General features: G+C 45.4%; 1 protein-coding gene across 2 annotated transcripts in view; it reads left to right on the top strand.

Annotated features, from left to right (window-relative positions):
- The window catches only part of FTO (FTO alpha-ketoglutarate dependent dioxygenase), a 440,820-nt gene extending 431,060 nt beyond the window's left edge, over positions 1-9,760 (top strand). For both annotated transcript variants that reach the window (XM_031658246.1, XM_009196443.4), the window contains exon 10: positions 9,215-9,760. In XM_031658246.1, coding sequence (XP_031514106.1) covers positions 9,215-9,297 — 83 coding nt within the window. In that variant the 3' untranslated portion in view covers positions 9,298-9,760. The remainder of the gene's footprint in view (positions 1-9,214) is intronic.
- Positions 9,761-22,116: the final 12,356 nt, after the last annotated feature.

The following is a 22,116-nucleotide window of genomic DNA, read 5'->3' as shown; positions in this document are numbered from 1 at the left end:
CCCCAGAGTCTGCTCGCTTGCTTGCTTTCTCTTTTCTCTTTTTCTTTTCTTTTTTGTTCTTTTCTTTCTTTCTGTCTTTCTTTCTTTCTTTCTTTCTTTCTTTCTTTCTTTCTTTCTTTCTTGCTTTCTTTCTTTTCTTTCTTTCTTTTTCTTTCTTTCTTTTTCTTTCTTTCTTTCTCTTTCTTCTTTCTCTCCTTCCTTCCCCTTCCTTCTTTCCTTCCTTCCTTTCCTTCCTTCCTTCCTCCCTTCCTTCCTTCCTTCTCCTTCCTTCCTTCCCTCCCTCCCTCCCTCCTTTCTTTTCTTTCTTTCTTTCTTTCTTTCTTTCTTTCTTTCTTTCTTCCTTTCTTCCTTTCTTTCTTTCTTTGATACAAGGTCTTGCTTTGTCACCCAGGCTGGAGTGCATCAGCACAATCACGGCTCACTGCAGCACTGAACTCCTGGACTCAAGCCACCCTCCTGCCTCACCCTCCCGACTAACTGGGACCACAGATATGCACCACCATGCCTGGCTAATTTTTTCTTTTTTTGTAGAGACAGGGTCTCTTTATATTGTCCAGGTCAGTCTCAAACTCCTGGGCTCAAGTGATCCTCCTGCCTCAGCCTCCTAAAGTGTTGGGATTATATGCATGAACCACTGCACCCAGCTAGAGTCTATGTTCTTTTCATAATATCACAGGAACCTTGAGATAAGAAGGAAGATGTGGGTTAGATTTTGCAAATGTGTATACTTCTAAGTCACAGTCAACCAGAAATACACAACACTAAGCCACTGACCTGCTCAGCAGAACACAGCGTGCTCAGGCTCTAGATCCAGGCCAGGCACCCATCCCGGGTCCACCACTCCCCAGCTGTGTGACCTTGGCAAGTTAAAGAACCATCCTGTGTCTCTGATGCTTCACCTATAAAATGAAGATAATAACGGTACCTACTTCATAGATTGCTGAGAAGATTAAATGGGTTAACATGCAGAAACACTCAATGAACATTAGCTGTTGTTTTTACCATACTTTTACAGGCAAGGAATGGAATCATAGTCATTTGCTGTGCAAGATTTCTGGTAGGTCAATGGTTGAGTTCATGGGAGTATAAGCTGCTGCTTCAAGGCTATAGAGTAGACATCGGGAAGAAGCTTCTGATATCGCTGGATGTTAAGCACAGGAATAAGTAATGAAAGGAGACTGAAGATCTTTAGAAAGAAGGCAGCAGGTGGGAGGCAGTGGAGAAAAGTGTTGGATGGAGTCAGAAGACCTGGGTTCCTGTCCAGGTTCTGCCAGGGGTCCAGGGGGAGGAGGTCTTGGCTGGGTATAAACTCATTGGGAGTTAATTCCTTCATCCATAAAATGAGAAAGTTAACATGAATACATTTATTTGGACATTTATTCAACAAATATTTATCAATCACCAATGTGCAAGGCACTGGGGATACATTAGAGAAGACTTCTCTCCTGGGGCTTACCTTCCTGTATGGTGTGCAGCAGGAGGACAGAAAGCAAATAGACCGGGCACGGTGGCTCATGCCTGTAATCCCGGCACTTCAAGAGGCTGAGGCAGTTGGAATGCTTGAACCCAGGAGTTCCAGACCAGCCTGGGCAACATAGTGAAACCCCGGCTCTACCAAAAATACAAAAAACAAAAGAACTTAGCAGGGCATGGTGGCACACACCTATAGTCCCAGCTACTCAGGAGGCTGAGGTAGGAAGATCACCCGAGCCTGGGGAGATTGAGACTGCAGTGACCTGTGATTGAGCCATGGCACTCCAGCCTGGGTGACAGAGCAAGACTCTGTCTAAAAAAAAAAAAAAAAAAAAAAAAAAACCGAAGCACATAAACCACCAAACAAGATAATTATAAATGGTGATATGTGCCTCTACTGCACTTAAAACAGATAGTTGGAGGAGGCGGGGTTGGCAGGGAAGGCCTCCTGGAGGAGGTGGTGTTTATACTGATCCTGGAAAAATGGTCAGATCTGAGGAAGAACATTCTAGGCATAGACTTGGGGGTGGCAAACAAATTGGTGTATTAGGGTAATAAAAAGGTGGCCGGGTAGCAGAGACTAGTGAGCGTCGTGGGGAGAAGTGCAAGCTGCAGAGATGAGACGTGCAGGAGAGCTTGGTCAATGGAGGCCGTGCACGGGGCGAGGGGCTGAGATTTTCTCTTAACAACTATGGGGAGTCTTGGGGGCTTAAGCTGGGGAGTAGCATCATCAGATTTTCCCTGTTTGAAACCCAGTCCAGCTGCTGAGTGGAGAAAAGACTGGAGAGCAGCAGGAAAGTGAACTCGGAGCAGAGTACAGAAGTGGTCCAGGAGCTGGCGGGACAGCAGGGATGGGAAAGTGGATGGATTTAGATAGAGTTTGGTGCTAGAGATGGCAGGATAGTCTAGATTGGTGTGGAAGCTGAAGGAAAGAAGGTGTGAGGGATGAGCCCCCTGTGGCGCCCAAATTCTTCAGATTTGATTAAGTTCTGCTGCAGTAACAAAACCCTGAGTAGCTTGTAACACAAAGCTTCATTTCTCACTGAGATCACATGTCAGCTACCGCTCGCTGTGGGCTGCATGTGGCACCTGCTCCACGTCTTTTTCATTCCAGGATTCAGCTGGAAGGAGCAGCTTCTATTCTGGGTAGACTGAAAGACAGGAAGAGAACTGGCAGAAACACGCAATGGCTCGGAAAGCCTCTGCCAGCTGGGCGTGATGGCTCGCACCTGTAATCCCAGCACTTTAGGAGGCTGAAGTGGGAAGATTACTTGAGCCCAGGAGTTTGAGAACAGCCTGAGTGACATAGCAGGACCCCGTCTCTACAATAATAATAATAATAATAATAATAATAATAATAATAAATTAGCCTGGCTTGGTGGTGCATACCTGCAGTCCCAGCTACTTGGGAGGTTGAGATGAGGGTATTGTTTGAGTCCAGGAGTTCAAAGCTGCAGTGAGCTATTGTATTGATTGTGCCACTGCATTCCAGCCTGAGCAACAGAGTGAGACAAAAGAAAAAAAGATGAAAGAAAGAAAAAAAAAGAAAGAGAGAGAGAAAGAAAGAGAAAGAAAAAGAATAAATAAATAAATAAGAAAGAAAGAGAAAGAAGAGAGAAAGAAAGAAAGAGAAAGAAAAGAAAAAGAAAGAAAGGAAGGAAGGAAGGAAGGAAGGAAGGAAGGAAGGAAGGAAGGAAGGAAGGAAAGAAGGAAGGAAAGAAGGAAGGAAGGAAGGAGAGAGAAAAAGAAAAAGCTTCTGCCCACATCACGTCCATTCATATGCCTTTGGCTAAAGCAGATGTCAAGGGGAAGGACTGCAAACTCTTCCCACAGGATGCATGGCAAGCCGCAGGGCAGTGAGCAGAGACGTGGGATCCTCCCACAGGGAGGGCAGTGATTATTTAGGAGCAGCAACAAAATTTACCACAGGGCCCAGGCCACCAGGTGAACAGCGGTAGGGGGAGGGGCTTAATACAGGGCTAATACGGACTTGGGTGGAAGGTAGAGAGAGGAGGTTTGGAGCAGCAAGTTTGGCGGCGATGTCCATGTCCGTAATCATCCTTTCACCTTTTGTCATCTGAGTTCCCAGCAGCGTTTGGATCAAATGTTAATTGAATGCATCAGGCCTGGGCCCGCCTGAGAACAGTGTGCGCCAGAGGGGGCGATCCTATGCGGTTAAACTGTTTCAGAGAACACAGACCAGGTGTTCTTGAGACCGGAGGGTGTCCAGGTTAACTTCCCTCAAGAAAAAGGCAGTTAACCCAAGCCCTTCTGTTTTGTCCATCCACTCATTTCAGTCCAACTACCAAGTTCTTGGCAGGAGAACAGGGGCCCCCTTCTTTGTTTTCTCTTCTCGACTCCAGGCTCAGGATCTCAAGGGCCTCTGGGAAGGTCAAGCGCTAGTCCCCCGCCTTCCTTTTCAGAGATCAGAAAATGGTTCCCTGATTGAACAATGGCCCGGCCATCTGCGAGATGTTAACTGCATAATGGAATGTAACTCGAAGGGCTTTTAAAAACACGAAGAGAGATTTTATTGTAACTAATCGTGATGGATGGTGAGTGTGGTCACACTAGGAACATAAATCTTGGTGCCAAGCCTGGGACTGAAAAAGCCAACTAACTCCGGAGTTCAGAGAGCCTTGTCCTCAGCCACGGGCATGTCACATGGGAAAGGTTCTGAGACCTCATCCGGAGTAGAGGGGCAGATGCCCTCGCTTTCGGTGGCCTTTGCCTGCCTGGCTCTCGGCTCCTCCGCCTGTGAAGTCACTCTGGCGGCCCCTGCTTGAGGGATAGGCTGCCTGGTGCACCCCCTCTCAGTTCCCATGAGTGGACAGGGAGGCAGGCTCCCTGGGAAGGGGCTGGACAGAGCTGTGGAAGCTCAGAGTCCTCTTCCATTTACTAAAAGAGAAGAATGAGTCAAAGATCAGGGCATGCTCTCAGCAGAAAAGTTCATGTGTAATAGCTGCTCCTATTAGCGATGTTCACTCTTTTAGAACCATCTCAGCTCCCATGAACATGGCCAGGACTCTTCCTTCAAAAAGTTTGTCAATTAATCAGGTCAAGGTTTTGTGGCTGTTGGTGAAGAGCAAGAACACGGGACCTGGACTCGGAGGTTCTGAACCTGTTTTCCCCTCCGTCATCTATTAAATGGGTATAATAATACTCAGGTTACCTGATTAAAAGGGTTCATCTGAGGAACATATGAGATGTATGTCTCAAAGTATTTTGTAAAACATTAGAATATATTATTTTTGTTCAATTTGAATTTGGAAAACAACTCAAAAAATATCCCCAGATTTCATGGTTATTTTTTTTTTTCCTGAAAAAACATAGAGCAACAAAATACAACAAAACAAAAAAGCCAAAAAGGAGATGAGAATACTGGATTAGCCTCTTTTTCAAACTGGAGATGTGACTTGGCTTCCAGTTCCCACCTCCCACCTCCAACTTTTAAAGAAAAAATTTCTGAAACTGAGCACTTTGGAATCTGATAATGCTATGGTCTGAAAGTTTGTGTCCTGCTCCTCCCTATCAAATTCATATGTTGAAAACCAAATCACCAAGGTGAGCTTTGGGAGGTGACTAAATCATGGGGACCCCACCCTCCTGAATGGGATTTGTCTCCTTATAATAGAGGCCACAGAGAGCTGCCTTGACCCTCCACCTTGTGAGGACTGTATTAGAAGGCCCTGTCTATGAGGAAACGAGCTCTTTACCAGATGCCAAATCCGTGTTCATCTTGGACTTCCCAGCCTCCAGAGCTGTGAGAAACAAATATATCTTGTGTATACATTTATGGCATTTTTGTGACAGCAACTGGAATGGACTAAGACAGATAATATGTTGCATTTTTCATATGGAGACTGTGGCAAAATCTTGCTCTGAAAAAAATCTCTTTCTGGATAACTTTTCTGTGGGTCTTTGCCAGATGACGTTCTAATTTGTATAATACTGTGCTGAGACTAGCCCAGCACTTTCTGATGCTGGGTAATACACCATCTTCAGGGCAAGGGACCAGTGTCCAGGGGCCACAGAAAGCATCGCAGACCAGGAAGAGCACATGGCTTTCACCCAGGTGACTGTTCCCATCCACTCGTAGTAGCTGGCTTGTCATCTGGAAGAGCCAGGATCAAAGCCAAAGAGGATTGTGCCTGAGCACCCTATGAGCTGCCCAGGCCATCTGCATACTAAACCCTGCCCTTCTGGGATTGGGGGTTCTCCTGGGTTCCTTGAGTTTCCAGATCCTTCTCAGGGTTCCTCTATGTCTGGCATTGAAAATGGACTCTTTGTCACTCCTTGGATTATTTTAAATTTCTACTTCTTCAGCTTCCAGAAGTACTTTAAAATTTGGGGTCCATTAGTTGTAGTCTTTTCAGTTTTCAAGGATAGTTACAGACTGTTTTTTATTCTTAGATGTCTTTTCTATATAATTTTGGAAATTAGGGGGCGATAACTGTCGGACTCAATTCTCCATGTTAAAACTACCTCTCTGGAGTTATATAGTTCTTTCTGAATGTATTAAGGTCATCCTTAGAACGTAAAAGATAATTTTTTGGGTAAATAGTCTATGAATAATTTTTAAAATATAGTCTTCTTTGTATGGGATATAATTTGATACATAAATATTATTATATTATTACCTAATATGATAGCGTATTATTATATAATATTTTATTATCACAAATTATATAACATATATGATCACAAATATATATTATATGATCACAAATTATATAATATATAATAGCATATTATATAATAATATTATATATAATATATAAACATATGTCCTTATATTATCCAAATAGTCTATATTCTTACTCTTGAATCCTTTTGTTTTAGGGTTATCTACCTAAATAGCGGTTTTTTTTTTTTTACTTTATTTGAGACTCTCTGAATTTAACAGGGTTAACTCATTTGTATGGGTTTGTATTTAATAGTTAATCCATGTATGGTGACAGTAATGTTTGGTTTTCTATTGTTTTGTTTTGATTTTTAGGCTTATTTGATTTCCCTTCATTCCTTTTTAAAAAATATGAACTATGTTTTCTTCCTTCCTTTTATTAAAAAATAATTTAGAGGGACAGAGCCCATTTTTGTTCTGCTAAAGACAACCTTTACGTTTTTCACGTGTCTTTGATCATTTTTCTCTATCACTATAAATCAGTATCTATCAAACTTTCCCATGTGTATAATGGAAAATGTCTTGAATTTGTCTTTTACCTCATTAAATTGGTTTTCTGCAGTCTCCAACCTGCTGTTCATATGAGGGTTTTTAATTAATCAATTGTGTTTTCTCTCCATTCACTCTCCCCTTATCTCAGATGGTTTCTTTCTTACCCTGCTTGCTCTAGTTTCTGGATTCAATGTCTTCTTGAATATTGTTGAAAAGGCAAATCAGAAGTTTCCTAAGGCTGTGTCTATTTCCTGCTGTAAGTCTGTATGGCAAGAGAATGTTTTCTACCGCCCATCAGGCAACCTCCTTCTGCAGATCTGTAGGCCCTCCTAAGGTGTAGGGAGCTTTTTCTGTCCATGTAGCAGGAGCCCTGGCTCTTCCTGCCATCTCCCTCTGAGCAAGGATAGTCCTGTGGGTTTTTGTCAAGGTCTTCTCCACTTGCTTCTGGGTAGGCTGCTCTGAAATTGACAGGGATCTTGATCTGCTCTTCTGCACCCCTCTCTGCCACGCTCAGATCACTCTTAAGAAGAGCAGTGGTATTTGACCGATAGGATGACAACAACCAACCCTTACTGGGTTTTCATTGCCTTGTGGGAGACACAAAATAAACCTTATAATGTCACTCAATTGATGTTGGGCCTGTCCCTAGATTGCAGGTAGTCTCTGATCTCATGCAAAGATATTCATAACCAGTTTCTTTCCATGAAAAGTTTAATCTTTTTTAAAAAAGTACATTAACAGATACAGCAACTCCTGTTCTTGCAACTGATCTATCAGCAGTAATTGTGACTGTATACAGTTGATCCGTGATGCTGGAGGCAGAGTTGTCTTACATTAACATAAAACTGTAAATAGACAAGGGGCCCAAAAAACTGTAAATAGACAAGGAGAATGATTGATTGAGTGATCGATTGCTCAAATAAGGCTTGGTCTTGCAGCCCCTAAAAATAATATAGGAATATTTAATGAAATGGTAATATTTTCATTGTTTAGCAAATAGAGTCACAAAACCTTATTTGATCCCATTGAAAAAAAATAATATTCATGGCCAGGCGTGGTGGCTCACACCTGTAATCCCAGCACTTTGGGAGGCTGAGGTGGGCGGATCATCTGAGATCAGGAGTTCAAGACCAGCCTGGCCAACATGGTGAAACCCTGTCTCTACTAAAAATACAAAAATTAGCTGGGTGTGGTGGTGAGTGCCTCTCATCCCAGCTACTCAGGTGGCTGAGGCAGGAGAATTGCTTGAACCCGGGAGGCGGAGGTTGCAGTGAACTGAGATGGTACTATTGCATTCCAGCCTGGGTGACAGAGTGAGACTATGTCTCAAAAACAAAAACAAAAAAACCCCAAAACAAAACAAAAACAAAACAAGCAAAAAATTCATAAGAGTGTATGAGTGTGTGTGTGTGCATGAAAGACAGAGAGAGGGAAAGAGAGAAAGAGAGGAGAGAGAAATAACTGTACAACAATATGCCAATACATTAATTTCTGGATGAGGTAATTACAGAGATTTAGACGTTTTCCTTTATATTAGTTTTCCGAATTTGCCTGCATTATCTTCAATACACATGCAGTACTTTAATAGTAAGAAAAAAAGTGATAATTTTTGAAAAAGCAGTTCATTGGAGGACTTCTGGAAACACTTATAGACATTATCTCCGTATTAGATGATTTTCCTATTGCTTTTTTTTAAGAAACAAAATGAGAAAAATCTGGATATTCTGGACTTGGTATTGATGAGAAATTGTATTAATATTCATTTTTATAATCCTGTTACATTGGAAGGTTCTAAAATAACTTCTGAATTACAAAAAAGAGGTGTAATTCTCTTCTCTGTATGTGCATTTAAACTTAAATTTAAATTACATTTATAAACCCATGCAACTCTTGAACCTTGGAGGATCTTAGAGGCAGTGGTCAGCTGGGGCCGGTTCGAGGTGGCTTGCAGCATCTCTTCCCAACTATGCATTCAGTAATGTCAGATTGGTAGCTTGAAATCAGTTACAGTCACAGTATTTACACCACGGCAATTAGCAGATGCTACAAATCAGGACTCCCCTCTCTAGAGCTGGTTGCTAAACATTCGCCAGCACACCATTACTTTAGGGGTGATCTAAACCGTGAAGAAACTGGGGATGGGGGAAATGATCTGCCCAAGGTCACTTGACAGCTTGGGGACAGAGCTGGCTTGACAGTCAGGCCTCCCTACTCATTCCAGCTTCCAAGGGCTCTGCTAAAAACAGCATAACTCAATTTTTGCCAGTGCTGAAGACAAGTGTGTTTATTGCTTTGAGGAGGAGGGAAAACCTCACTTCTCATGGCTCAAGAAAAATGAGCAGGTTTGCTCATAACCATTATTTTGTTTTATGTGAATTCACAGAGAGTCTTAGAGTGATAAGTAAAGACAATTAATCTACATGTGAAGCTAAGCATTTCCCAGATAATTGTTTTTTTAAAAGCTTAAATCCCTGTATTAGACAACACAATATTCTTAGCATTTGTGCAATGATTTGTTAATTAAATTGCTGCTAAAACAATCTTTATTTCTCACCTTAAAATCAGCGGAATATCAATCTACAATCAATACAATGTTGCCTGGAGCCATCTCTTGCTTCAAATTTGCTTCACAAATCTGCTGCAGGTAATTTATACCCAGTCAATAAGACATGTTTCAAAAGCCACTTTTCCCTCCCAACAGGCAACCATGGTCTAATTTACAACTGGATAAGAACTGGCAAACTATACACACCTGAGTTAAATGTAATTTGTAATAGGATTTTTTTTTTAAGCAGTAGTGAAAGATTTGATTTCGTCTGTTCGGTATGCAAGTAATCTTTGGCTATTTCCAGGATGATAACCAGAAAACATAAATTGCTTTGTTTCCCTTTCAGGCATAATTTTTTGTTGTTGTTCTTTAGGTGGGGAGTCAGGGGGAGAACTTCAGGGACACGGAACGTAATGATTGCTGTCTGCGGTTCACGTTTTCCGAGTCCACGGGTAATAAGTGGAAAAGGCATCATGATTGTTTAGGTTTCTGTTTTAAGGAAAGGAATTTTTTAATTCTAAGGCAGTTCTTTCCCTTGTTCCTTTATATTTTAGAAGCAGCAAGAGCTGTCAAGTTTCAGCTGAATGAATGACTTACAAATTAATCCCAGGGCTTGAAATCTCAACAAAGGTTGAAGTCTATAATTAGTGTTAGAAACTGTAATTAACTTATTAGGAAGCCCCGTGCAGTTTGGGTACCTCGTCCCCCACGGGTGGGTACCATCATTAGCAACATTCTCCAGAAAGTGGGTCTCTTAGCTCTCACCCCTCCATTTCATTCTGCCAGCTGCCAATTTGATTGGTTAAGTAGTTTGAACTGCTCAATCTTCTCCTTTTCTTTTGGATTGATGTGTTTATTACTTTTTGTGACAGTGGCTCCCAAGGCAGATGTTCAATAAAGAAAAGAAAAAAATCTGATACAGACCCAAGTCAAGAGAGAAGCGGTGGAGATTGCAGAAAATTGGGAAAGTTATCATAAGCATGGAGCTGTTATTGGAGATTTTGCTTCCAGCGTTTGTAGCAGTTGTGTTATTTACTCTTCAGCAGACGGAAACCTAGCGGGGAATTATTGAAAGCCGAGTTTCCTGAGTTTTAAATTGCACTCGTTTTGTGCACACCGTGGCGGCAGCTCATCAAAGGGAGGGCTAAATTGAAGCTCGGAGAAACTGGAGCTCTTCAGCCTCTGTCTCTGCCTCTGTTTTCCAGAATAAGAGGAATGGACTTAGCTGCTTGATGATTAGGTGGTGTCTATTTGGTGGCATCGGGGAGCAGGGTCGCACTTGGACATGACTGAATATGTACCACTGTCTTCGGGGTTCTCTGGGAACCCCCGACTCCTCACTCCTCACCCACCTTTGTGGCTTTGCCGGGCCCCAGTGCTCAGTTCTGCTGGCTCCTCTCCTGTTTGTCCTCTGTCCCCACGACCCTGGACATCTGCTGCTCTGCTGGGGACCTGGTGACAAACCCGTGCAACTCGACTTCCTCTGGAGCATCTCCTTTGTCTTTTCACACCTTTGTCTTTTCCACCCCTGATGTAACCAAAGTGCCTTGACTTGGGTACCTTCTAGAGGCAGGGCCTTCAATCAGCATTTCCTTCCAGTGGGCTTCAAGACGTCCGGGTTTCCAAAACCTCCAGGTTTCATGTCTGGACAGCTGCTCCTCCAGTCACCCCAAAGGTCATTTATATCGGGTTTATGCTCCTTCAATTCCCCTTTAGTGTCCTTCGGCACAGTGGATGAAGCTCTTGAATCTATGAAACTACTCTACCATAGAACAAGATGACCTCAAGCTGCTGGTTAACTGCATTTCAGAATTTTAGATCCAAACAAATACATTTGCAGAGCAGTTCCTTTTCTCGACATTTCGTAAAGTATGTTCGTTGACTAAAGCTCTGAGAAAGCCCAAAGTAAGAAAACTGACTTCATTTTGGCTTTTATCTGGTGTTTCCCAAGCGTATCTGGCCATGTAAACCATCATTCTATGTAGATTCATTGAATATACTATGCGGCAGGCTTCGTGCTAGGATCTGGGAAAACAAGGTATAAAAGAAAGATGTAACTCCTTCCTTGTCTTAAAGATGTAACTCTCTTCCCACTGCCCCCAAGATATTGATTTATGTGACCCTAGTGTTCCTTTGAGCCCACTTTGAGAGACAGTTCCTTAAGTCAAAGGAGTGGCTTTAATGGCACCTTTAAAGTCACACAGAGCAAATGTCAGCTTTCTTTTCTTTTTTTTTCAGAGATTCTTCCTCTGTCACCCAGGCTGGAGTGCAGTGGTGTGATCATAGCTCACTGCAGCCTCAAACTCCTGGGCTCCAGTGATCCTCCTGCCTCAGCCTCCTGACTAGCTGGGACTACAGGCATGTACCACCATGCCCAGCTTATTTACACACACACACACACACATTTTTTTTCTTTGATTTTTAAAATTTTTAGTTATTTTAATAATTTATTCTATTTTATTTTTGTAGAGATGAAGTCTCATTATGTTTCCCAGGCTGGTCTTGAATTCCTGGCCTCAAGCCATCCTCCTTCCTTGGCCTCCCAAAGCACTGGGATTACAGGTATGAGCCAATGCACTCAGTTCTGAGATCAACTTTCTTTTTTTCCTTTTTGTGTTTTTTTTGAGACGGAGTCTCGCTCTGTCGCCCAGGCTGGAATGCAGTGGCATGGAGATCAGCTTTCTTGACTTACAAAAAGACCTATCCCTGAGAGAAAAAAAGATTACAATGGTAAGAATTCGAAACACTGGAAAATATATGTTGTAGGAACACAGAAACCCACTTTCCACTAAGCCACCTGTCCTGACAAGGCTACTCTAATCTTTTCATTGAATCCTTCAGAAGGCCGGGAGATGAGTGCCGGGGAGAGAGTTTGCTGACATTACTACCCGCATTCTCTCCAGGTGAGCTGAGACACGTGCAGCCCAGGTCGGGCAGTCTGGCTTGCTTTGGTTATTCATCGCAGGCTGGAGTGGCCTTGGAATTTCAGAGTAGAGACTAATGGCTTTTCTCCTGAGAACACGCAGTGATGTGACATTTTAGAGAGGTCAAAACACCACAAACCATGGGGACTATCAGTGTTTCCACCACTCATAAGTGGCAGATGAAAATCGCAGTTAATCCCGTTACTTCTTTTTCTGTCCAAAGTGGCTTCGTAGGTAGAGAAAGGTGATCCGAGAGAGGTGATGTTTGTGGACTTGTGCACACAAATAAAATAGGAAATGCATCTCTGAGATAGCAGGGATGATAGGCACGTCTTTTAAACATGATTCACGCATCCTTGGCCCTCTTGTTGCGGTTTAAGGACCCAAGTCCTCGTGGATCCACTTCTCCACTTAGCAACATTTCAAACACAGTGAGAGGCATAAAACCCCCCCGAAGACACACCCCCCTCATTAGCAGAAAGCGTAGCATCCAGCCTGGGACGATGTTAGGGGCTGAACTGTGTCCCCTCCCAAATTTCTGTATCGAAGCCCTAACCTCCAGTGCCTCCGAATGACTACGAATGAGACTGTATTTAGAAATAAGCTCTTTAAAGAGGTGATCAAGTTAAAATGAGCTCTTTAGCGTGGGTGCTCATCCGGTCATCCTGGAGTCTTTATGAGAAGAGAAAATTTAGACGCCAGGCGTGTACATGCACTAAGATAAAAAAAAAAAAATAGCCACATGAAAACACATTGGGAAGGTGGCCGCCTGCAAGCCAGGAGAGAGGCCTCAGAAGAAACCAGCCTCGTGGACACCTTGATCTTGGACTTCTGGCCTCCAGAACTGTGAAAAAATAAATTTCTGTTGTTTAAGCCACGCAGTCTGTGGTCCTTTGTTCAGCCTGAGCAAACGAATACAGAAAGGAGGCTGGGTTCAGGTGTGGAAAATGATGATAATTCAATGTCAAACTGTTGCGACAGAAAATAAATGTTTGGACAAAGAGGAAGGAGAGAGGAAAGAGGGAGTGGGCTTAAGCAAGGATCCTGGAGTTGGGAAGGACCTTCACTGATGTCTCCCCACAATCTCTCCTCCACGGATCCTCCCGTGGACCGATGCCCCCTCATCCTCATGAGAGGCCCTGGCTGAGCAGAACCGGCCCGGGGACCTCGAGGCAGAACGTGTGGGGAGCACAGTTTGTTTCTTAAGAGATGACAGTGGGTTCATTTGATCCTACACTGCTGAGGTTGGTTTTTGTTTTTTGGGTTTTTTTTTTTAGATGAAAAGTGAATTTTTGAACTTGCCGTTAGCATTGCCCATGAACTGTTTCCAGCTATTTCCAGCCTCCATGCTTGGCTACTTTAGGACCTGAAATGGTGATGCTGCTTCCTGTAGAGATGAAATAATGGAAGGGAGATGGGGTAACGTCCATGTACTTATTTCAAAAATTTTTATTTTAAATCAAGAAACTGCAATGCAGCTGGATGATCGGCAATGGAATGGCTGTTTGGTTGAGGCTCAGAAGAAATGCTCTAAACAGCACTGGAAAATGACCATTAAAAAAAACAACCATAACAAAAAAAAAAAGCCAAACCTCTCTCGGAGTCTGCATCATATAAATCTAATAAGACAGAGCGAAAAATATTGGATTTATTTTTACAAGTTAGCTGTGACCTTTCCAACCTTCTGAATGGATTCACTTCGCACGGTTCCTCTTCAGGGCCTTAGGGTTATGAGTAACTCATAAAAATAAATCCAATATTTTCCCCTTAGCCATGTCATAGCCAATGTAGGAATTCAGATGATGGGGCAAGCGAGGTGGGTTTTCATTTCGTTTGACCTCCCATTATGAGAGGTGCTGAGTCCTCAGCCTTGGCCGGGCCTCCCCGGAACCTGTGTACAAAGAAACAAAAACAAGGCATTTGTGTCGGGGCCAAGCCCAGGGCATGGTGGGGAGGTGGTGGCCAGATGAGACGGCCCATGTCCAGCTGGATAGAGACACGGGATTCCTGGCCTGAGAGGCATGGGGAAGAGGGTTGTTAAAGTGGCATGTTTTCAGTGAGAAGAAAAATCTCACCTTTGAAGAAGGGTCTTCCCCACAAGAGGGATTCGGTCTCCATGGGGATGCTATCTGAGAGAGCAGGGATGACAGCCATGTCTCCTAAACATGATTTACACATCCTTGGCCCTCTTGTTGAGGTTTAAATACACAAGTCTTCATGGATCCACTTCTCCACTTAGCAGCATTCCAAACAGGGTGAGAGGCATAAAAACCATCTGAAGACACACCTTCCTTGTTAGGAGGAAGCTTAGCATCTAGCCTAGGAGGATGTTAGGGACTGAACTGTGTCACCTCCCAAATTCCTATATTGAAGCACTAACCTCCAGCGCCTTCATTGAACCTTCATTGGGCAGGAATTGCCACCTGAGTCAGAGCCTCACCCTTGTCACCTGCAGGGACCTCGTTCGTGGGACAGATGTCTCCTGATTACCTACTGCATGCCAGGCAGTGAGGGCCCTGAGGATACGGGGTGAACAAAACTAGCACTGTTTCTGTCCCAGAGGAGCTAACGCAGGATTCAGACAGTTATCAAATAAACAACAATCCATGTGTAATCATAAGGTAAGTCCTAGGGAGAATACACAGGAGTCTTATGGAAGTGAATTGTGACGGGACAGTGGCTGAGTGGGAAGGAGGAACAGTCCCAGGGGATTTCCTGGAAAAGTGGCAATTGAGCTGATTGATGACTGGATTCTAACAGGTGGAGGAAGAGGTGGAGGAGAGATTTCCAGAAAGAGGCATTGGCATTCCTGTAGCAGGCTGGGCTCCCCGGGAGTAACTCTGAGGCAAGAGAGGTTTATCAGGCAGTTCACCAGTGATCAGCGCTTGAGGAAGGAAGGAAGGAACGAAGGAAGAAAGGAAGGAAGAAAGGAAGAAAGGAAGGAAGGAAGGAAGGAAGGAAGGAAGGAAGGAAGGAAGGAAGGAAGGAAGGGCGAGTGAGCTGGGCAGAGGGAGAGGTTGAATATGAGTGGATCAAAGGAGGCCTCAGCCAACCCTGGAGAGCTGGGAAGCTGGGATGACCCCTGGTGTATTAGTCCACTCCCACGCTGCTATAAAGAACTGCCTGAGACTGGGCAATTTATAAAGGAAAGAGGTTTGATTGACTCATACTTCAGCATGGTTGGGGAGGCCTCAGGAAACTTACAATCATAGGGGAAGCAAACATGTCCTTCTTTACATGGCTGCAGGAGAGAGAATGAGGGCCGAGTGAAGGGGGAAGCCCCTTATAAAACCATCAGATCTTTTGAAAACCCGCTCACTCTCATGAGAACAACATGGGGGAACCATCCCTATGATTCAATTATGTCCACTGGTCCCACCCTTGACACGTGGGGATTATTACAATTTGAGATGAGACTATGGGTGGGGACACAGCAAAACCATATCACCTGGGACGACCACAGTGACTGGTCCCTGAATGCGGGCCACTCTGGGGAGGGTGTGGGAGCTTGAACAAAGCAACTCTCTTTCATTGACACAATCTTTGAAGAGGGTTGACTGTGGATGGCTGTCAGCTGCTAGATCAGAGGCGCATTCCAGGATCCACTACAATGTACAAAGGTCTTCCAGCAGAAAGAAACATGGGACCTTCTAAAAACTGGAAAGAGGTCACTGGGGAAGAGAATGAGAGGGGCTCAGAGTAAGGTGGGCCTGGAACATGCAGGTCCTGGGGCACCACCAGGATGTCAGCTGCAGAAAACTGGAAAGGAGCCCCACAGCACGTGGCTTCCCAGAATGCAAGCATCATATTGAGCCCACGTGATTGACGAGTACTAATTTTAGGGCTTCTTCTATGTGCTGAGGACGAGGGAGAAAACTAAGAGAAAGATCCTAGCCCTTCAGCAGCTTGCACTCTTATGGGTGAGAAAAGACATATGTGCATACATACACATGTACACACAGGCACATACACATGCATGCACACACACACGTGCACACACATGCATGCACGCACATGTGCACACACATACACACAGACACACATGCACACACACGTGCATGCACACAGACATGCATGCACACATGCATGCACATACACACGTGTACACACAGGCACACACACGCACATACACGCACACACAGGCACACAGACACATGCAAACACACAAGCCTAGAAAGATAAGTCAAGAGAGGAGCATGCCACACATTTAGAAGTGGGTAAATTTCTGTCTGTACTCTCAATGTCTACAAATTCCTCCCCTCCCACTCTTCCTAAATCCATTCCAGTTGTGCCAGTCCACAGCAACTATGGTCACCGAAGACCCAGTGACCAGTATGTGGCTCAATCCGATTCTCAGTCCCCAGTGTCCTTGACCTATCACACCCCATTGGACACATGGGGTCACTTCCTCCTCTGCAGAACCCCTGCCCCTGGCTTCCAGGACCCCACACTCCTGGTTCTCTTCCTACCTCCAGGCCCACTCTTTCTCAGCACCCTTCATGGACCCTGCTTCTCCCAATCTCTTCACTTTGTAGGACCCCAGGACTCAATCCTTGCACCCTTTCTCTCTTCCATCCTCATTCTTTCCCTGGGTCATTGAATGCCTTCCCGTGGCTTTAAATTCTTTTTTGTTTGTTTTACAGATGGAGTCTCCCTCTGTCGCCCAGGCAGTAGAGCAATCTCGGCTCATTGCAACCTCCACCTCAAGCTATTCTCCTGTCTCAGCCTCCTGAGTAGCTGGGATTAAGGGTGCCCACCACCGTGCCCAGCTAATTTTTTTTCTTTTTGTATTTTTAGTAGAGACAGGGTTTCACCAAGTTGGTCAGCTGGTCTCAAACTCCTGATCTCAAGTGATCTGCCCACCTCGGCCTCCCAAAGTGCTGGGATTACAGGCATGAGCCACTGTGCCAGGCCCGTGACTTTAAATTCTATTAGCAGATGACTCACCCGTGTCTTCTACCCAAACCTCTCTGCCAGCCTGCGGAGCCATCTACCCAACGGCCTCCTCAATGTCCCCATTTAGCTGTCTAATAAACCTTCAGGTCCCACAGGGAACTGCAGAGCTCCCCGGTCTGCCAAACTCAGACTTCTCCATCTCAGTGGGGGCAGCCCCATCCTTCCAGTTGTTTAGTCTATGAACCTTAGCGTTGTCTCCAACTTCTTCCTGTCTCTCCTCTCCCACTTCCAACTCATCAGCAAATCCTGCTGGCTCTCAGCTTCACACATGCTCACCAGCCAGCCGCTCCTCACAGCTCCCTTGCGGCCATCCCCGTCTGAACTGTGGCCATCGCACTCTTTGGTACCTCGGTAGCTTCAGCAGCCTTGTCTTGGGTCTCCCTGCTCCAACCTTTGACCCCACCAGATGGTCTGATCTTAACACTAATGCCTGACCATGATTCTCTGCTTAAGACCCTCAGTGGCTCCTGTTTCACTCAGAGTCAAGGCTGAGCTTGCATCGTGGCCCTCGAGGTACACTGTGACCTGCCTCGGTTCCTCTCTGAGCTTTTCTAGTCTCCTCATCACTCATTCTGCTTCCACCACTAGGGCCTCCCTATGGCTCCTCGCAACACCCAGGCTCACCCCATCCCAGGGCCTCTGCACCTCCCTCCACTATGCCTGCTGCTCCTTTCTCAACATTGCCTCGTGGGTAAGGCTCCTGTCACCTCTAAGACCTTCGTCCAATCCCACCTTCCATAGGAGACTTGACCACCACCCTCCACACTGCAGGCTGCTCTCCCTCCCCGTGCTCCTGGTCCCTTTGCCTCTACCCACTCATCCTCTCTCCTAGCACTTAGTACTTTTCTAACATACTTTTGCTGGGTGCAGTGGCTCACACCTGTAATCCCAGCTACTCAGGAGGCCAAGGTGGGAGGACCACTTGAGGCCAGTGGTTTGAGACCAGCCTGGGCAACACAGTGAGACCCTATCTCTACCCTACCAAAAATTTAAAAAAATTAGCTGGGTGTGGTGGTGCACACCTGTAGTCCCAGCTAATCAAGGGGCTGAGCCCAGTAGTTCAAGCCTGCAATGAGCTATGATTGCATCACTGCACCCCAACCTGGGTGACAGAGCAAGATTCTGTCTCTTAAAAACAATAACAAAAACCAACCAAACAAAGAAACAAAATCCCCACACTGTATGATGTTCATATTTGCTGTCTGTGCTGGTCACTGTCAGTATCATACTAGAGGGTAGGCTGCGGGGGGCAAGGATCTTTATTCACGGATGTACCAAGTGCCTAGAATGCCGCTGGGTTCTCAACAAATTCTCGCTGAATGAATGAATGCTAAAAACCAGCTTGAACTCTTTCCAATCTATCTTCCCCTGGTAGTCAGCAGCCTTCACGAAAGTTCTCAATGGTATCTGCTGCAGTTATTCTCACCCTTGTGCAACTCCCTCTACCAGGCTGAACCTAGTGACTCACTTTTTATGTATTGTAGTAAAACATGCATAATATAAAATTTACTATTTTAATCATTTTTAAAGTATATAATTCAGTAGCATTAAACACATTCACAATATTGTGTAATCATCACCACTATCCATTGCCAAAATATTTTCGTCATCCCAAATAGAGACCCTGCACCCATTAAACACTGACTCCTATTCTTGAGGCAGAGTCTCACTCCGTTGTCCAGGCTCATTGCAGCCTCAAAGTCCTGGCTTCAAGCAATCCTCCTGCCTCAACCTCCCAAGTAGCTGAGGCTACAAGTGAGCACCACCATGCTCAGCTAATTTTGTACTTTTTACTTTTGTAGAGGCAGAGTCTTGCTCCATCACCCAGGCTGGAATGCAGTGGTAGGATCATAGCTCCACTGCAGCCTCAAACTCCTGGGTTCAAGTGATCCTCTTGCCTCAGCCTCCTGAGTGGCTAGGTCTACAGGCATGCACCACCATGCCCAACTAAGTTTTACATTTTTTTTGTAGAAGTGAGATCTTGCTGTGTTGCCCAGGCTGGTCCCGAACTCCTGACCTCAAGTGATCCTCCCATATCAGCCTCCCGAAGCACTGGGCGTGGTAAACTCACTTCTAATGAATATACAATGTAAGTGGTGGATGTCACGTCTGACATTAGATCATAAAAGATGGTGACTCCCATCTTGCTGGCTCTCTCTTGCTTCTCTCCTGACTCACTCCGAGGGAGACCAGCAGACCCCCGTGGCAAGCTGCTGTGTGGAGCAGTCAACAGGGGGTGAGGTTCTGAAAGCTGTCAGCAGCCACATGAGTGAGCCTGAAAGTGATCCTCCTTGCGTCGAGCCTTGAGATGGGATCACAGCCCTGGCCAACACCTGAGTGTAGCCTGTGAGATGCTGAGCCATTGCACCCAGCTAAGCCCTGCCAAGATTCCCGACCTGCAAAAACTGAGATCCCACGGGTGTGTTGTTTTAAGTCGCCAGGCTGTGGGGTAATCTGTTTCACAGCAATAAATAACGACTACATCCTTGCTCCTGGAATTGATATAAAGTAGAGGACTCCGATGCTCAGACTCCATCCTACTTAAGGCTACATGACCTCCGATGACCTGGAACGCCTTCTCATGGGACAGCATGAGGCTCCTCTGAGCCTAACATCACAGCCAGACAGAGTCCGGCTTCCTGCAAAGCTGTGTATGGTTCTGGCATTTGGAATCATGCCCATGTCCTCCTTGTACCCATTTATTTTTTCTTCTAACACCACCCTGAACTTGGGGAGCATTGGAAGTGTAGGTGCTACCTTGTGAAGGAGTGTTTATTTCTTCTTTGGACTAACCTCTTTCCTTATTCACTTCCAGTAACCTGTTACTGGAAGAAGTTACAGGTTACTTCTTCTTTGGACTAACGTTTCCTTATTCACCAAGTCCTTGGAGGACTGAGGGTGGATTGTGCTCTCTGTCTAAGCGGGGCCTGTTGCGTCCCTCTCAACAAGCTCCGGGATGATTGCTGCTGGGGTGGAGGCTACTAGAGCATCCCTACCACTGCCTCTTGGCCACCAATAAAGTCTGGAATAGTGACCTTTAACTCCCCAGGGACCTCTTCAGAGTTCTTCGCATAACCAGGGCTCCCTTTACAACCTACACCTTTTCAACACAGCTGGGACATATAACAATGCCTTTATTTGGAAAGGGTGTGGCAAAACTCCCCAACACTATCTTGTGCAGGTAATGCTTGCTTTTATTTGTCCGCAAACAACCTCTGTCAAGCTTCTGGGGGAGCCCTTCCTGTGGTGTTGGCGAGCAGAGTGACTTAGTATTCACACCGCCACGTGCTTTCGGATGTTGCATGCTTTGATCACGTCTGCTCTCAGACGCATCTCCTGACTGATGACACCTGCTTTTGGGTCTTTCATCCAACAGAAGCCCTTTGACTTCTGGGCCTCCGCTGCATCTTCTCTTGTTTGGCTGTTGTTTTCCTTTTTCTTTTAAAAAATATCGACCCTTTTACTAATTAGAAAAATAAACCACTTTTTTTTGGTCTTGGTAAATCTTTAAATAATTCAGGATTGTATAAACAACAAAAACGAAAGTTGGTGTCTCTCTTAGGATGAATAATAAGAATTGCATGCAGCCTCCATCTAGGGTGGAAACAAATAAGGTTTCCTTCAAGGTGAGGTTGATGAGAGGTGGCGTGGTGCAGTGGTCGGCATCTCAGATCTGTGTGTTCGAATGCTGGCTGTTTCACTGTTCTAGCTCTTTCCATCCTCTCTGAGCTCCACTTAAATGGTGTGTTCGGCCATTTGTGCATTGCTACAAAGAAATACCTGAGACTGGGTACTTTTTTTTTTTTTTTTTGAGACGGAATCTCTCTCTGTTGCCAGGTTGGAGTGCAGTGGCATGATCTCAGCTCACTGCAACCTCTGCCTCCTGGGTTCAAGTGATCCTTCTTCCTTAGCCTCCCGAGTAGCTGGGACTACAGGCATGCACCACCATACCCAGCTAATTTTTGTGTTTTTAGTAGAGACGGGGTTTCACCATGTTGGCTAGGATGGTCTCGAACTCCTGACCTCAGGCAATTCACCCACCTCGGCTTCCCAGAGTGCTGGGATTACAGGCGTGAGCCACCACATCTGGCTGAGACTGGGTAATTTATGGAAGAACAATGGGTTTCATTGGCTCACAACTCTGCAGTCTGTACAGGAAGCATAGTGTCATCTGCTTCTGGGGAAGCCTCAGGAAGCTTCCAATCATGGTGGAAGGTGAAGGGGGAGCAGACATCTCACATGGCAGAGTGGGAGCAAGACAGAGAGGGGGAGGTGCCACACAGTTTTAATCCACCAGATATCAAGAGATCTCCCTCGTTATCACGAGGACAGAACCAGGAGGATGGTGCTAAAACATTTATGAGAAATCTACTCTCATCATTCAATGGCCTCCCACCGGGCCCCACCTCCAACAATGGGGATTATAGTTCAACATGAGTTCTGGGCGGAGACGCACATTCAAACCAAATCAGATGGCTCGGTGAGGACTAAATGACATAATGGGCTGGTGCAGTAGCTCACGCCTGTAATCCCAGCACTTTGGGAGGCTGAGGTGGGCAGATCACTTGAGGTTAGGAGTGCAAGACCAGCCTGGTCAACAAGGTGAAACCCCGTGTCTACTAAAAATACAAAAATTAGCTGGGTGTAGTAGTGGGTGCCTATAATCCTAGCTGCTAGGGAGGCTGAGGCAGGAAAATTGCTTGAACCCAGGAGGTGGAAGTTGCAGTGAGCTGAGATCACTCCACCGCACTCCAGCCTGGGCGACAAGAGCAAAACTCCATCTCAGAAAAAAAGAAAGAAAGAATGGAGGTCAACCCTGGAGAATGGCGCTTGGGACAGGGCGAGCTCTCTGTAAATACTACCATGGCCAGCACCCAACTTATGGGCCACCCGCAAGCACTGTCCTCTGCAGAATGTCTGCCTCAGCGACTGGTACCACTCTCTACCCAGAAAGCCAGGCATGTCCTTGACACAGCTTTATCCCTCGCTCCCCAGGGTCAATGCATCGGCAAGTCACAGTGATGTCACTGTCTGCTGTG

Source organism: Papio anubis, chromosome 18 (assembly GCF_008728515.1).
Source record: "Papio anubis isolate 15944 chromosome 18, Panubis1.0, whole genome shotgun sequence".
NCBI classification, from domain to species: domain Eukaryota; kingdom Metazoa; phylum Chordata; class Mammalia; order Primates; family Cercopithecidae; genus Papio; species Papio anubis.
This window is presented reverse-complemented; position numbering and strand designations above follow the sequence as displayed.